General features: G+C 37.5%; 1 protein-coding gene and 3 pseudogenes across 1 annotated transcript; 2 read left to right on the plus strand and 2 right to left on the minus strand.

The window, feature by feature from the left end:
* The first annotated feature begins 584 nt into the window (after nucleotides 1–584).
* On the plus strand, nucleotides 585–2,263 carry LOC120153159 (annotated as a pseudogene).
* Nucleotides 2,264–4,570: 2,307 nt separating this feature from the next.
* On the minus strand, nucleotides 4,571–6,495 carry LOC120153361 (annotated as a pseudogene).
* A 1,017-nt stretch (nucleotides 6,496–7,512) lies between these two features.
* LOC120153197 (histone H1.2-like) lies at nucleotides 7,513–8,747 on the plus strand. Its single transcript, XM_039165201.1, has 2 exons — nucleotides 7,513–7,795; nucleotides 7,905–8,747. The coding sequence occupies exons 1-2, from the start codon at nucleotides 7,616–7,618 to the stop codon at nucleotides 8,571–8,573; spliced, it is 849 nt and encodes a 282-aa protein (XP_039021132.1). The 5' UTR covers nucleotides 7,513–7,615; the 3' UTR covers nucleotides 8,574–8,747.
* A 480-nt stretch (nucleotides 8,748–9,227) lies between these two features.
* LOC120153362 lies at nucleotides 9,228–11,225 on the minus strand (annotated as a pseudogene).
* Between the last annotated feature and the right edge of the window lie 3,382 nt (nucleotides 11,226–14,607).

Genomic DNA, 14,607 nt, shown 5'->3' on the forward strand with positions numbered 1-14,607 from the left:
TAAAGACCCAGAAATGGCAGGAGAATAAATAATAAGAAAAAACAGATAATGAAACCAAGGTCTTTTGCTTGGGTCCCACCGTCAAATATGTGATGGAGACGGCAGTTTCATTGCTTCATCTCTTCCCCTACCCCCTTATTTATAAATCTCCCTTCCATTGAATTTCTTTCCCTGTCTCGAATTCATTTCTTTAGTAATATAATATAGTAAAAAAGATGGTAGCTTTTTGTTTGCGTTATGGGCTTATGGCCGTTTGTGAAATTCTCTCGGTGACAAAGTCTTCTCTTTCACACCTTTCAGTCTCAGAATAATTTTAAAAATAAAACGTGGGTGCTGAAGAATTTAGGGCTTGAGAACACCAAGTCCAACAAGGTCTGTTTTTTTTTGGGGGTGGGGTGAGAGATATTTGGTTTCTGCTTTAATCCTTGTTTTGGTTTCTCTCATTTTTTATTAGCTTTCTTTTACTGCCCCTGTTGAATCTTATACTCGTTTCTTGGTACTTCTCTGTTCAGGAAAGTAGAACGCAATCCTTGTTTGAGTCTTTGGGTGACTTGAAGATTGAGTTTGGGTGGTGGGTCTTATTTTTAGTGTTTAAAAAGATCTAATTTGAGCTTGGGGAATTATTTTTGGTGGTAATATGGACGAGGTTGAAGAAGCTAACAAGGCAGCAGTAGAGAACTGCCATAGAGTTTTGAGTATTTTGTCTCAGCCTCAAGATCAAGTTCATTACAGGAATTTAATGGCTGAAACTGGGGAAGCTGTTTTTAGGTTCAAAAGAGTAGTTTCTCTTTTAAATTCTGGTTTGGGACATGCAAGAGTGAGGAAGCAGAGGAAATTACAAACCCCTTTTCCTCATAGCATCCTTTTGGACAATCAACGCCACAAGCCACCAGATTGTCCATCCAAGGATTTGCAACTCGGTTTTCATGAAAACTCAGTTCAGGAAGTGAGTTCACATGCCAAGAGTTCTCTGTATTCTGGAAACCCATCTTTGGAACTGAGTTCAAATGGGGAAACCCCTTTTCATCTCGCCCAACAGGCACCACCCGACCACTATAATTTCCTCCAACAACAACAGCAGCAACAGTTGCAACAAAGGTTACAGCTCCAACGGCAACATCAAATGAAGCTTCAAGCTGAGATGTTGTTAAGGAAGAGTAACAGCGGGATTAACTTGAACTTTGATAGCTCTAGCTGCACGCCTACCATGTCCTCGACTAGGTCTTTCATCTCTTCCCTTAGTATTGATGGAAGTGTAGCTAATTTCCACAAAGGGAACGCCTTCCATTTGATCGGGGCACCTCGAGCCTCGGATCAGGGTTCTCAACACAAGAAGAAGTGCTCGGGCAAGGGAAATGATGGGAGAATCAAATGTGGCAGTAGTGGTAAATGCCATTGCTCGAAAAAGAGGTTCGATTCTCTCCTTTTACTTTTTTTTTTTTGCAATTTTGGATCATTACAGAATTATGCTTTTGACATTAGTTTCTCACAATTGATTCGTTGCATCGTTTTGACAGGAAGCATAGAATAAAGAGATCAATCAAGGTGCCTGCTATCAGTAACAAGCTTGCTGATATTCCTAACTGATGATTATTCGTGGAGGAAATACGGACAGAAGCCGATTAAGGGTTCTCCTCACCCTAGGTAATCATTATCATTATATAACATACTGATATTTGATACATTGTCAATACAAATTTTGGTGTTGCCACCTTGGTTTTGCTTTTGACATTACAAATTTTAGTGCATACAGATACATGCACTTTTAGACTGAAACAGAAAAGTTATGGAACTAACGAACTCTATGATCGTAGCATCTGTGATATCTGATTGTCACTTCCATAGGGGACTTGAAATTCTTTAATTTTTTATGTTTTAAGTTGTTGATTAATGGTATTGCTAGTTTCCATTGCAATTTTAAAGTGTTTATGGGAAGCTTGCTAATTTGTTGTGTGAGGTTAGTGGAATCCATTGCAAAATACCGACTCAGACGCTTTTTCTTTTTATTTGGTGCCAGGGGATATTATAAATGCAGCAGTATGAGAGGTTGCCCAGCAAGGAAGCATGTGGAGAGGTGCTTGGAGGAGCCGTCGATGCTTATTGTTACCTATGAAGGTGAGCATAACCACCCAAAGTTACCATCGCAAACGATGACCTAATCTCGGTGGAAACTCTGCTAAAGAATTCTTCATGTCTTCAATGTTCAATCAACTATGGTGGAAACTCTGGTAAAGAATTCTTCATGTCTTCAACCTTCAATCAACTAAGGTCGGCTCTACTCAGTCATGTACATTTTTTTCCCTCCCTTTTATTTGGGGTGGGGATTGGAGAGTTGGACTGGGAAGCCTTTTTAACAATTTAGAAGCAGGCATCAAGCTTAATGCTGAACCAAAAGTGGGGTTTAAAGCGTAAAGAACTATTTCATCTTCCATGGCAATGAAAAAAGGGTTGAACCTTTTGAATTAAATGAGATGCCATTGGTGTTATCTATGGTGTATTTTTTCAGAAAAAGGGGTTGTGGGGTTGCATTTTCTTTTATGTGCAACATGTCATGAGTTGGGAGTTGGGCTGCTGCTGCCGGCTCTGCATGCATAGGAGTGATGATTTTTGGAACCAAACTAAAACTGTCGAAATTTTCTCCCAACTACCAAGTTTGGGCCATCGTTTTTTTATGCTTGTTTTCACATTTTAGGTTATATTTGTTAGTTTCTGTGAACCTTCAAGGATTCAACAGGTTATGCATTTTTGTACATACAGCTGGAAACTTGTGAATATGACATAACCAGCCAGAGCACACGAAACTGGCAAGCTGAGTTATCACCCCCCAATTATTTAGAATGTATGAGCCTCGCAACAACAAGGCATGTGAACTTCGTAAACTAACATGGCTTGACAACACATTTCAATTCCATTCCCCTCTTCCATTGCCAAAAAGGCTGCCATTTTCCCCGACCTTGAAGTCTTAAGCTTGCTTGAATAGTTATAAGTAAAGCTGTGGGATAATGGTGAAATTTTCTTGCGTATTAGTGAAGGGTAATTCTGCTGTGCTACGCTTAAAAAACGGTTAAAATGACCTGTTAAATAAGTAACCGGTTAAAATTTAGACCTGTTATGTTATATCATTTAATCGGAAATATTATCAAGTACAATAATATATTAGGTACGCTTACATAATGTAATAGGTAGCATTTATATTGACATATTTTCTAACTAAATATGTATTTAAACCGGTAACATTGTAAATTACCTATTATATTATAATGTAATAGTTTGCGTTGAGAGATGTCTGTTTCTGGGTTTTTGTTCTTTGAGAAACTGATAACATGGTGGGTTTCCAATGTTATTCTTTTGTTACTGCAAAGTTTTTGTTATTTTCTTACTGGGTTTTGTTTAAAATATCCAACTTTTTGTATTAAAAAATAAAAATTCTGAAATAAAAATGACCACACGAGCACATTTTTTTACTATCGGTTTTGTCATTTCGAGATCGATTTTGTCATATTTTTACCTGTTATATTGTTATGGATCGATACATTTTTATAAAGTATCGACACTTTATTGGTGCTATAACTTCTTTTCTTTTAAATTTCAAAAGTGTCGATACTTATAATAAAATATCGACACTATCAACATATCCGGTAGCTCTTTACCGGTTTTATCATTTCAAGACCGGTTTTGTCATATTTTTACCTGTCATATTGTTATGGATCGATACATTTTTATAAAGTATCGACACTTTATTAGCGCTATAATTTCTTCTCTTTTAAATTCCAAAAGTGTCGATACTTATAATAAAGTATCGACACTATCAACATATATGGTAGCGCTTTACCTGTTTTGTCATTTATAGACTGGTTTTGTCATTTTTATTACCTGTTTATTGTTATAGATCGATATATTTTTATAAAGTATCGACACTATCAACATATCCGGTAGCGCTTTACCTGTTTTGTTATTTATAGACCGGTTTTGTCATTTTTTTACCTGTTATATTATTATGGATCGATACATTTTTATAAAGTATCGACACTTTCAATATATCCAGTAGCGCTTTACCTGTTTTGTCATTTATAGACCGGTTTTGTCATTTTTTTTACCTGTTATATTATTATGGATAAATACATTTTTATAAAGTATTGACACTTTCAATATATCCGGTAGCGCTTTACCTGTTTTGTCATTTATAGACCAGTTTTGTCATTTTTTTACTTGTTATATTGTTATGGATCAATATATTTTTATAAAATATCGACACAAACCGACAAGCTAAGTTTGCCGGTTACCAAAATTTTTAATATTTTTTCATGATTTCCACCTATTACATTATTATTACTCGATATTTCCAGTAGCGCTAAACCGAATTTGTCAAATATATTTTAATATATCCGGTAACGCCTTATATTAGCCGTATATTAGTCCGACTTTCCGGAGACAATCCCATTAGCGTATAGTACAACTAGAATATTATATTCTTAAAAAATTAGGTATGCAAAATTTTCATTTCCCGACTATGGCTGTGACCTTGGTGACAAGATTTGAAGTTTTTATGATTATGATCAAGTGAAGACATTCACTTGAGTGGAATAAACCTGGATGAATGGGTGGCACCAGTATCAGGCCTTCCGTGCTTTACTGGCTTGTATGAGATCGAGAATTCAGCTTAATTTCCACTTGATTGAAGGTCTTTCCATTATAAACACCAATGATACTACCGATCATTTCAGGAACTATAATCATGTTGCGGAGGTGCGTCCTAATCGTCTCGGGTTTCTCACCAGGTGGAGCCTCCCGTTTCTATTTCAAGACAGCAGAATAACATTCTCGATATTCGTCGCTACCAATAATTGCTTTGATCATCATTTGCGAGGAATAAAATAAAAGCAGTTCAAGGGAAACTTATTATTACAAGTCAAGAAATCAGTTACCTACTTCACTGGCAAAATTTGCAACAGCATCCACAAATCTCATGCAACAGAGACATGCTAAAATGACACTACATTAGCTAAAATAAGGGCAAAGGGGAAAGAAAGATAGTCATGAAATGATAGTTTTATGTACGGTGATATAACAGAAAATGATAGCAAGCTACTACAGCCATGAGCCCTGGCATCATAAGCTTCCCACAAGGTTGCTTGTGAAACAGGAAACTAATATTATGTGAGAACCAAGCAAGAGGGAACAACAACTGCAATGTAGAACTATATGGTAATCCGTTACGAAAGGGAGTTACAGAAAATCAGATCACCCGATGTGCAATATAAACAAAGTGGATATCGAAAACCACTACGAACAATAGACTACTAGGTATTGAATCTAGAAAGCATTTTGAAACCGTGGATGTTCATTAATGCAATTTATCTATGTCTACTCTAACATATGAAAGCAAATACACAACCAACCACAATACTATGAAAAACATTATGAGAGATTAATCCAAAATCTTAGGCATTTTAAGTTTTTACTCTCAACACTAGAACATATGCAGATCCACGCATTAAGCAAACACACATAAACTCTAAAGTATCAGTTAATTCATCATATAGTTGAAAAAAAGAAGGAAAATAGAAGAATACTCAAAGCCTTACGTGATTTCTTGATCAGAACCATTGGCTCCCTCTTCAAACCTCTGAAACCTAAAATAGCAGAAATGAAATATCTAAATTTCAAAATTAACATCCATTGAAGAAGAAGAAAATCAAATAGAGAAAATAACGAGAGGTAACCTTCGGCGAGCATGAGCAGGAAAGAGCTTGACGAGTTCATCAGTGGACATATCCAAGAGAGCATCGAGATCGACACCTCTGAAACTGAACTTCTTGAACGTTCTCTTCTTTGGTACCCTGATGCAACAACATCAGCATCCACGTCTGCCTAAACAAAAATGAGAACACAACATGGAAAAAGTGCCATTAATGCTATGAAAGTGTTTGGGAAATGATCCAGAAAATGATGAAACACCGAATGACATTAACAGGATGGCATACGGGTACAATTTTATGAATTTCGCACGGTACCCGCTCCAATTGGGGTGGAGATTGATATAAGTTTAGTGGGCGTGAGTATGAGTAGGTGATGGGTTTGAGACATTATCCGTCTCGTATCCGCCAGTCCATTAACTACCTACTATGTAAATTTTGGACCATTATGAATTTAATTATAATTTCATAAATTATTATGTAAATCTTAAGATTTTATAGGACATACGTGACTTGTGATTTAACTAAATGTTAGGGTATAAACATTTTTAGAATTGAAAACCATGATTTCCCCTATCTCAAATTGTTAGGTATGGGTGGGTAAAGACAGAGATGGGATAGTGGTGGGTATCTAGTTAGATAGTAGGTGTGGTGTTGAATTTGAGAATATACCGATGTAGGTAGGAGTAGGTTTGAAAATTTTACAGTAGTGAGTGATGAGTAGGTGATAAATACAAAAATATTAAGTGAGTATGATTATAAAGAAAGGAGAATATGGACATGCCTGCCCATTTGTCATATTTAATATTCTTGCATATTTGCATCCCATGTCATACAGAGCATATAAGGATTAAGAGTCGTATACAAATTAGTTGAGATAGATGTCATGCTCAATGAAACATTTTAGACCATTTTGATTTGATTAGACGCCATGGTACAACCAAAGAATGAATGATATACTAAGTCAAACAATTTATCCCCAACATGCTGTTTTAGCTTGATAATCATGGAATATGATGATTTGATATCACTAATTTTTAGTTATATGAAAATTTGGATGAAGGAACAAGGTGCTTTAATACATTGATTAATTGATTGATGATTTTGATCGATTCGATTCATTTTATGTTCGTGATTAATATGTATAATGTATTCATAGAGTATTACACAAGATTTTTTTTTATTACACCCTTCAAATTCATTCCATGGACTGGGTTACATGTTAAGTAAGTTATAACACACATGAACATCAATAGGACATGTTCAAGTTCGGCATCATTCCAAGCAATATTTTTCCATCAAACTCTAGTCCGATTTTTAAATTTTTTCAACCATCAGACTCCTTAGTTAATCTATTTTCAAATGTGATGAAAAAAATTTGGATTCGCATCCGAACATTCTCCTGAGATCGTCCGAAACTACAATAATATCATTGTAAACTCTGATTTTGATCAATTTAGATTCAAAATCAAATTTCTCCCAAAATGATTAATCAAAAATATTCAAACAAATATTCCTTAGAAAGCTTATAGAATAACCTACACAATGGTAAAAACCTCATCAAATTCCATCAACTATAGCTCAAGTTATGCTAAAATCAATTGAGACCAAAAACACAGATCAGCTACTCAAAACATCAATTTCTTCCCCTTTCCTTCAGTTCTTCATGTCTTCAACCGTGGATAAAGGCCTTAATCCAACGGCCTTTATTTAAATTCTATGAAAGATGGTGATCCGCGTGCTAGTTATCGCGACCAATCATATTTCACCGTACGGATACCGTCTCTCTTACACCTGACTATTTAAACCCCTTCATTTCCGTTAACTTCCTCATAACACGGAATTTCAGGTCCATTGAGATTAGATCCAAAGAAATTTCCCACTATTCGAAACCCTAATTGCGCGTCCTTTCTGCTTCGATGGCCACTGAAGAAGAAGCAACCGTCGTGGTTGAGGTAACTGAAGAACCGGCGGAAGACAAGCCAGCTGAGAGCAAATCGAAACCGGTCAAGGCGAAGAAAGCCAAAGAACCTAAAGCCAAGAAAGCACCAGCCCCTAAGAAGCCTCGAGCTCCTCCTGCTCATCCTTCTTATGAAGAGGTATTTGTGTGATTCGAATTTCAAAAGCTTTGTTTATTGTTTGTTTGATCTTGTATTGCTTGTTGTTTTAGATCTGTTCGTGTGTTGATATCTGATTGATTTGACGCAGATGATTAAAGATGCGATCGTTAGTTTGAAAGAGAGGACCGGTTCAAGTCAGTACGCTATTACTAAATTCATTGAAGAGAAACAGAAGAATCTTCCTGGAAATTTCAGGAAGCTTTTGCTCATCCATTTGAAGAAGCTCGTTGCTGCAGGGAAATTGGTTAAGGTTAAGAGTTCATTTAAGCTTCCGTCGCCGAGGTCTTCGAAGACGGAGACAACTGCTTCTGCTCCGGCGAAGAAGAAACCGGCAGCCACTAAGGCTAAGTCGAAACCTGCTGCGAAGTCCGCGAAGAGTGCTAAACCGGCTTCTAAAGCTCCGGCAAAGACTAAAATTGTTTCGAAGCCGAAGGCCAAAGTGGCGGCTAAACCGAAGGCTCCCGTTAAGGCTAAATCTACTACCACAAAGACAAAGGTTGCTGCGGCAGCGAAGCCGAAGGCTACTGCAGCTGCCAAGTCGAAAGCTGCGAGCAAGTCTAAGCCCAAGCCTGCGGAGAAGCCAGCCAAAGCTTCTAGAACTTCAACAAGGACGTCTCCAGGGAAGAAGGCTGCTGCTCCAAAGAAGGCCGCCGCACCTAAAAAATCTCCGGCGAAGAGTGTAAAGCCAAAGAGCGTTAAATCACCGGCGAAGAAAGCCAGCTCGAGGAGAGCCCCGTCGGCTAGGGGAAAGAAATGAGATCAGAGTCGGTAGGGTGGCGTTGTAAATTAGTGCAGTTAAGTGGATCGCAATCTTTTTTTTAAAACCCTCATTTTTTTTAGTCCAAGTTTCTGATTTCGCTGGGGATTGTTGGAACAGATTTAGATGTAATTTTCAGTCGACTGTATTATGAGAATTCTCTTGATTCTCGCATTCCGTATTTCCAGTTATCTTATATCCATGAATCGAACCAGAAATAGTTAAAAAATATAGAATTCGTATTTGGCTCCATTTTAAGTTTCTACCATTAAATCAAGTTTCAATTAGTCTGCATTAAACTTGGGAAAGTTTTCTCTCCAAATTACAGCTCTAATTGCTCTTTTCTTCTATTATAAACTTTTAAATTCCCTTCCAGAGTTCCAAGAAGCCACACCTGCTGATTCTAGCACTGATTATTTTAAACAGTCAATGGGAAGTTTCATAATCTAAACTTGGCTAAGCTAGTAACAATAAATTTACATCTTTCATGCAAGGCAAAAATTTCTTGGTCGTACAAATCTTATATAGCAGAAGGCATGAGATTTTAGACATGATTCTCAGCCAGCAATTCCTGCGAGTTTACACGCATTCATGAGTTTGCATCAGTCATCATTTCCACTCTCTGGATGGTATACTTCAGCTCCAGCTGAATGTTTAATCTTGAGGGTGATAGTACAATGTCTTTCCAAATTGAACCGGTTGGCAACATGTTGGAAATGCATTTGCAAATCTCTCGTGGGATTTCAATTGTGAATTCACCCTTACGGCTCGTTTACACATTATAGCTCTCCTGTATGTATCGGATACGATTTCGGAATCAGTATATCTCATGGTGAAAGGGGAAAAAAGTTTTCTACTGCTGTGTATCGTACCTTATGCCTGTAATAACTGCTAAATAAGCTTCACAAACAACTCCAACCAGCTCTATTCTGTATGGTTTCCTCCTTTTGCCTCCTTCCAGAACTTGTTCTTCTTCGAGTTGTTCCCAATAGTTCTCGATTATGGTCCCATCAGGGTTTTTCTTGTAACCGGCACCCATGCGATATCTGCGACGATGCACACATCGGGCCATGGTTATTGTCTGCAAAACAAATGGTATCCAGGACAATGTTCCATCCATAATTACATCCCGCCCTTCATTGAGCGATGTCAGTAGAAGGGACGATGCTGCATCTGTAGATGATTGGTGCACCTGTTCGGATAGTGCCAATAAATCATTACAATGATTCGATAAAAAAAATGCTAGTGCCGATATTGGATCGTACCAATTCAGCTGTATGGACCATGTCCGAATGACCTCGTTTGCTGAGGGCTCTATAGATAACATCTGACTCTTTGAATGCATCGGCTTCGATCATGACTGCATTCCCTGCTGCTCCTGCCCAGAACGGTCTGCTCATATGTTTTAGTTTCCGGTCATATTTCCCACTTCATTTCAAACGAAAATATGAACATCTACTTAACAGAAATACATGGCAAAGGGCTTACTCTTTGAGGATGTCTTTAAGCACAGTGCTCTTCCCAGCTCCCATCCCACCTCCCATGAGAAGCAGCTCCGGACTTCTATCGCTATGAGCCACCGGAGCCATCACTTCTGTACATTGAGAGTCGTCGGTCGACGTAAGCCCCATCGCTTTCATTTCTTTCACCAATGTAGTGAAAACTCTGGCCACTTTCAGATTCTGTCACCCTCTCAAATCTCTGTTCCCTATATTAGAAAAGGCATGATTTATTCTCCCCTGCCATGAAAATAGGTAATGTAATAATTTAATGTCCAACCTAGTTGCTGCCATGAAAAATCTGCTTGAACTTTCTCTTGGGTTCAGCATCAGAACTTAATACCTGAAACAATGAATCAGAAAGCAATTCATTTTTCTTACTTGTTCTCACATTTACAATTTAGACAAACACATATGTATTCATTTTGATCATTACCTAGGCAATCATAAGATCTGCATGCCCCCAATGGAATGCAAAATAACTAAGAATGCATCTCTCGAATTCCTCCACGAGCTTAACAAAAAGCGAATCGACATCAAGTTCGCTGGAGAAGAATGTATATATACCCTCCTCACAACCTTCTAATTTCCTGATGTGTTCCGCTGCCAACTTGCAGAGCAAAGGGCATTATCTTCTATCATTGAATCCCATCTGCCTGGCTGAAATATGAAACAAAATCAAGGGTCGGGGGCTAGAGATGTATGAAAGAAAAACGTGAGGGACACAGAATGATCCATAGAGGTTCATATAAATAGACAAAGATATTATTTACCTACGTAGTGAGCGAAGCGTTCACTTTATCTATGTGACGACCGCCTTTGTCCCACGACCGTAGCTTCGGGATGATCTTTTGATCCCTTAGCTTCCGAAGATGAAACTGCAATGATGATGCTGATGGAAGTGGCAATCATGATCTGTGTGAAAGTGGGTGGGCTGCTATCATGTTCATGATCTGAAGAACACAAACGCAAAAGGCTATGGAATGAACATTCACATGTACACACACACATACACACACATATATATATATATTCATAGATGCATTAATCGTTTGAATGAGAATTTACCTTTATGCATGTTTTGAGAATGACAAAAACCAGAATTTTCTTCGGGGTTTGAAGAGAACCCCGATGCGAGAAACAAAATTGCCATTACTCTAGGTTGCAGCTGCAAATTTTAATCCTTTATATGTGTTCGTTGAGATGGTGAAGATCAAGCACTGACACATGTAATAATCTGTTGATTTCTTGCTCCGCCCTAAAGGCATTCATTTCCCGTATTCTCAAATCTCAACCTCCTTTTTCTATTTATATTACATTAGATAATTTCGCTTAGAGGAAATCGCCTCAGTGACCAAAAATGCCTTATAATATACGATTTTAACCAACTTTTTTTGGATTTGCCAAAATGACCAACAAAATCGTAATGCAAAATAAAAATCGCAACGCGATTCTGGAAAATCGCAATGCGATAGTACAAATTCGCATTGCGATTTTCCAGAATCGCAACGCGAATATGAAAATCGCAACGCGATTCTTACTATCGCAACGAGTATTCGTAAAAATCGCAACGCGTATCCGTAAATCGCAACGAGAATACGTAAAATCGCAACGCGTATCCGTAAATCGCAACGAGAATACGTAAAATCGCAACGCGATTCTGATTATCGCAACCAGAATACGTTAATCGCAACGAGAATATGTAAATCGCAACGATAATCTGTAAATCGCAACGATAATCCGTAAATCGCAACGAGAATCTATAAATCGCAACACTTAAATTTTGGGTATATAACTACGCAACAGCAGCAAATCATAAACTAAATCCCTAAATCGCAACTCATTCCATCTCCATCTATCACTCTCTCCGACGACATCCGTTCCTATATCCAACGACATCATTCCCCATCTGGCAATAGGTTTTAGTTTCGCAGCTCGTCTGTTTAGTAAATTAATTTACAACCATGAAATCATCTAATGTTGATCATGTTTGGATAGATTTGTGTTTTGGAGGGTCATGGGAGAATGTTCATGGTGTTTTACAATATATGCCTTTACCTATGAATCTTCAACTAAAACTGTCTTTACAAAAGTTAACTTATGAAACTCTAATGTTACGTGTTTCAAAGAAATTGAATTTAGAGCCCCTAAGTGGATTTAGGTTATCTTATCAGAGAAAATGTAAAGTTTATTTGTTATCCGACAATGAAGATGTTGAACGATTCATTGCTTACATTAGAGTTTCGCAAGATGATGTTACATTGTATGTTGTTGAACCTAGAAGTAGTGAAGTTGGGTCAGTAGCAGGTAGTAATCAACTAAGTTCTTCAGCCCAGTTTATGGTGCTCACAATGTACAACGTTGTTATCAATCTCAAAATTTAATGGTTCCACCACAATTTCATGACCAAGAAATTTTTGTTTCACCACATTTCCAATACCAAACACAATATCAAACACAATCTCAAAACCTACAACCTTTCCCTAATCCAAATCCCAATCAACTTTTAGCACCAAATTTCGGTTTTCGTATTGACCAGTTAGACGATGATGAGCCAACAGAAAAAATTGTGAGTACTAGTCAGTATTCGAAATTTGATCTTGATCAATACCCGGACTTTGATCTTGGTCAATACTCGGATTTTGATGATGTTTCAGAAGAAGAATCAAACCCGGCGTGTAATGATTTTGAAATTGGTCAATACCCGAATTTTGATGATGAAACAGGCGTTGCCGAAGAAGATGTTGTTGATGATAATGAGCAGGAAGTTACGAATGTGAATGAACATGTTGAACATCCATTCTGTAATTCATATAACCCTGAAGAAGAAACAGAAGGAGAAGAATTCCCCGAAGAAAAGAAAAAGAAGAAAATGCCACGGGAGTATAACTGGAATATGCTAGAATTACTTCAGATACCAGAAGAAGAGTTGATAAATAACGTAGTTGATTGTTACACAAAAGTTATTCGTATCAAGAAAGATGATTGTTTTGATACAAAGGAAGACTTGAAGATAGCTTTGTATACGAAATGTGTGGAAGATGGCTATAAACTAAAAGTTAACAAATCAAGCAAAGATCGTTTCGAAACAAGGTGTATGATTGACAAAAACTGTACGTGGCGTATGATTGCAAAGAGGATAAAAGATTGCGAAGTGTTTCAAGTTAGGACTTTTATTGATAAACATACATGTTCAAGAACCCAAGTTTTTCCTAACCATAGACAGGCAAACAAAAAGGTGTTGGGTGGTTTTCTGGCTGAGTTAATGTTTTTGAATGGCAGGGTATATCGGGGACATGAAATTATGACTGACATGAATGCTCAGTTCAAGATTAGTATATCATATTCTCAAGCTTGGAGAGCCAAATGTTATGCCTTGGAATTGTTGAGGGGGTCGCCAGAAGCATCGTTTGCCCAACTGCCGGCTTATTGTCACAATTTAAAGCTGAAAAATCCTGGGTCGGTAACTCATATCAAAACAGATAGAGATGAACGCTTTGAGTTGCTGTTTATCGCCATTGGTGCTACGGTTAGTAAATCAATATAATTTTGTTGACTCATTTTTGTTAGTTACATGCATTTCACATTTAAATGATTATATTTCTTGTGTATATTATTTTGTAGATTCGTTCGTTTATTACTTGCATGCGCCCAGTTATTATAGTTGACGGAGCACATTTGAAAGGTCGATACCTTGGAGTAAACTTATTAGCAGTAACCATGGATGCTAACAATGGGATATTTTCAATAACTTACGGGGTTGGCAAATCTGAAACCTCTGATTCATGGACATGGTTTATGGGGCATCTTAGGGATTGCATAGGTCCTATTAGCAATCTGACAATCATATCCGATAGGGCAAACTCAATTGACAACGCTGTTAGAAGGTGTTTCCCAGATGCTTTTCATGGACTTTGTGGCGTTCATTTGTATAGAAATCTAAAATCAAGGTCTGCTGGTATAAAAAAGCACAAATGGACATACTGGAAGGCTGTAAAAGCTTATCGGGAAGTGGATTTTAATAAGCATATAAACTGTTTAAGACGTGTTTTGCCTCAGTGTGCTCAAACACTAGAAGATATCGGGTTTGAAAGATGGTCAAGAGTACATCAACTTGGAGCAAGATATGGTTTCATGACGTCTAATAGTGCAGAATCAATCAACGCTCTAAGTCGTCATTCCCGGAAATTACCTATTACTATGTTAATGGAGTTTTTTCGAGCCTCTATTCAACAGTGGTACTACAAGAAAAGAAACCATGCATGTAATTATTTCTTTAAAATCATAACTTATCATATATTTTACTAAGTATTGTTTATTTAAATTTACAGGAACATTGGAACATCGTGTTACACCATGGACTGAAAAAAGATAACGAAACGTGTTGTGAAGTCAATGTCATGGAGAGTTGAACCATGTTCAAACACTTTGTTTCAAGTACTGGATAATCACTTAAATGGGTTGGTCGATCTAAATGCAAAGACGTGTAGTTGTATGAAATGGCAAACATCTGGTTATCCGTGTGGCCATGTTAT

This window comes from Hibiscus syriacus, unplaced genomic scaffold (genome assembly GCF_006381635.1).
Source record: "Hibiscus syriacus cultivar Baekdansim isolate YM2019G1 unplaced genomic scaffold, ASM638163v2 tig00111099_pilon, whole genome shotgun sequence".
Classification (NCBI taxonomy): Eukaryota; Viridiplantae; Streptophyta; class Magnoliopsida; order Malvales; family Malvaceae; genus Hibiscus; species Hibiscus syriacus.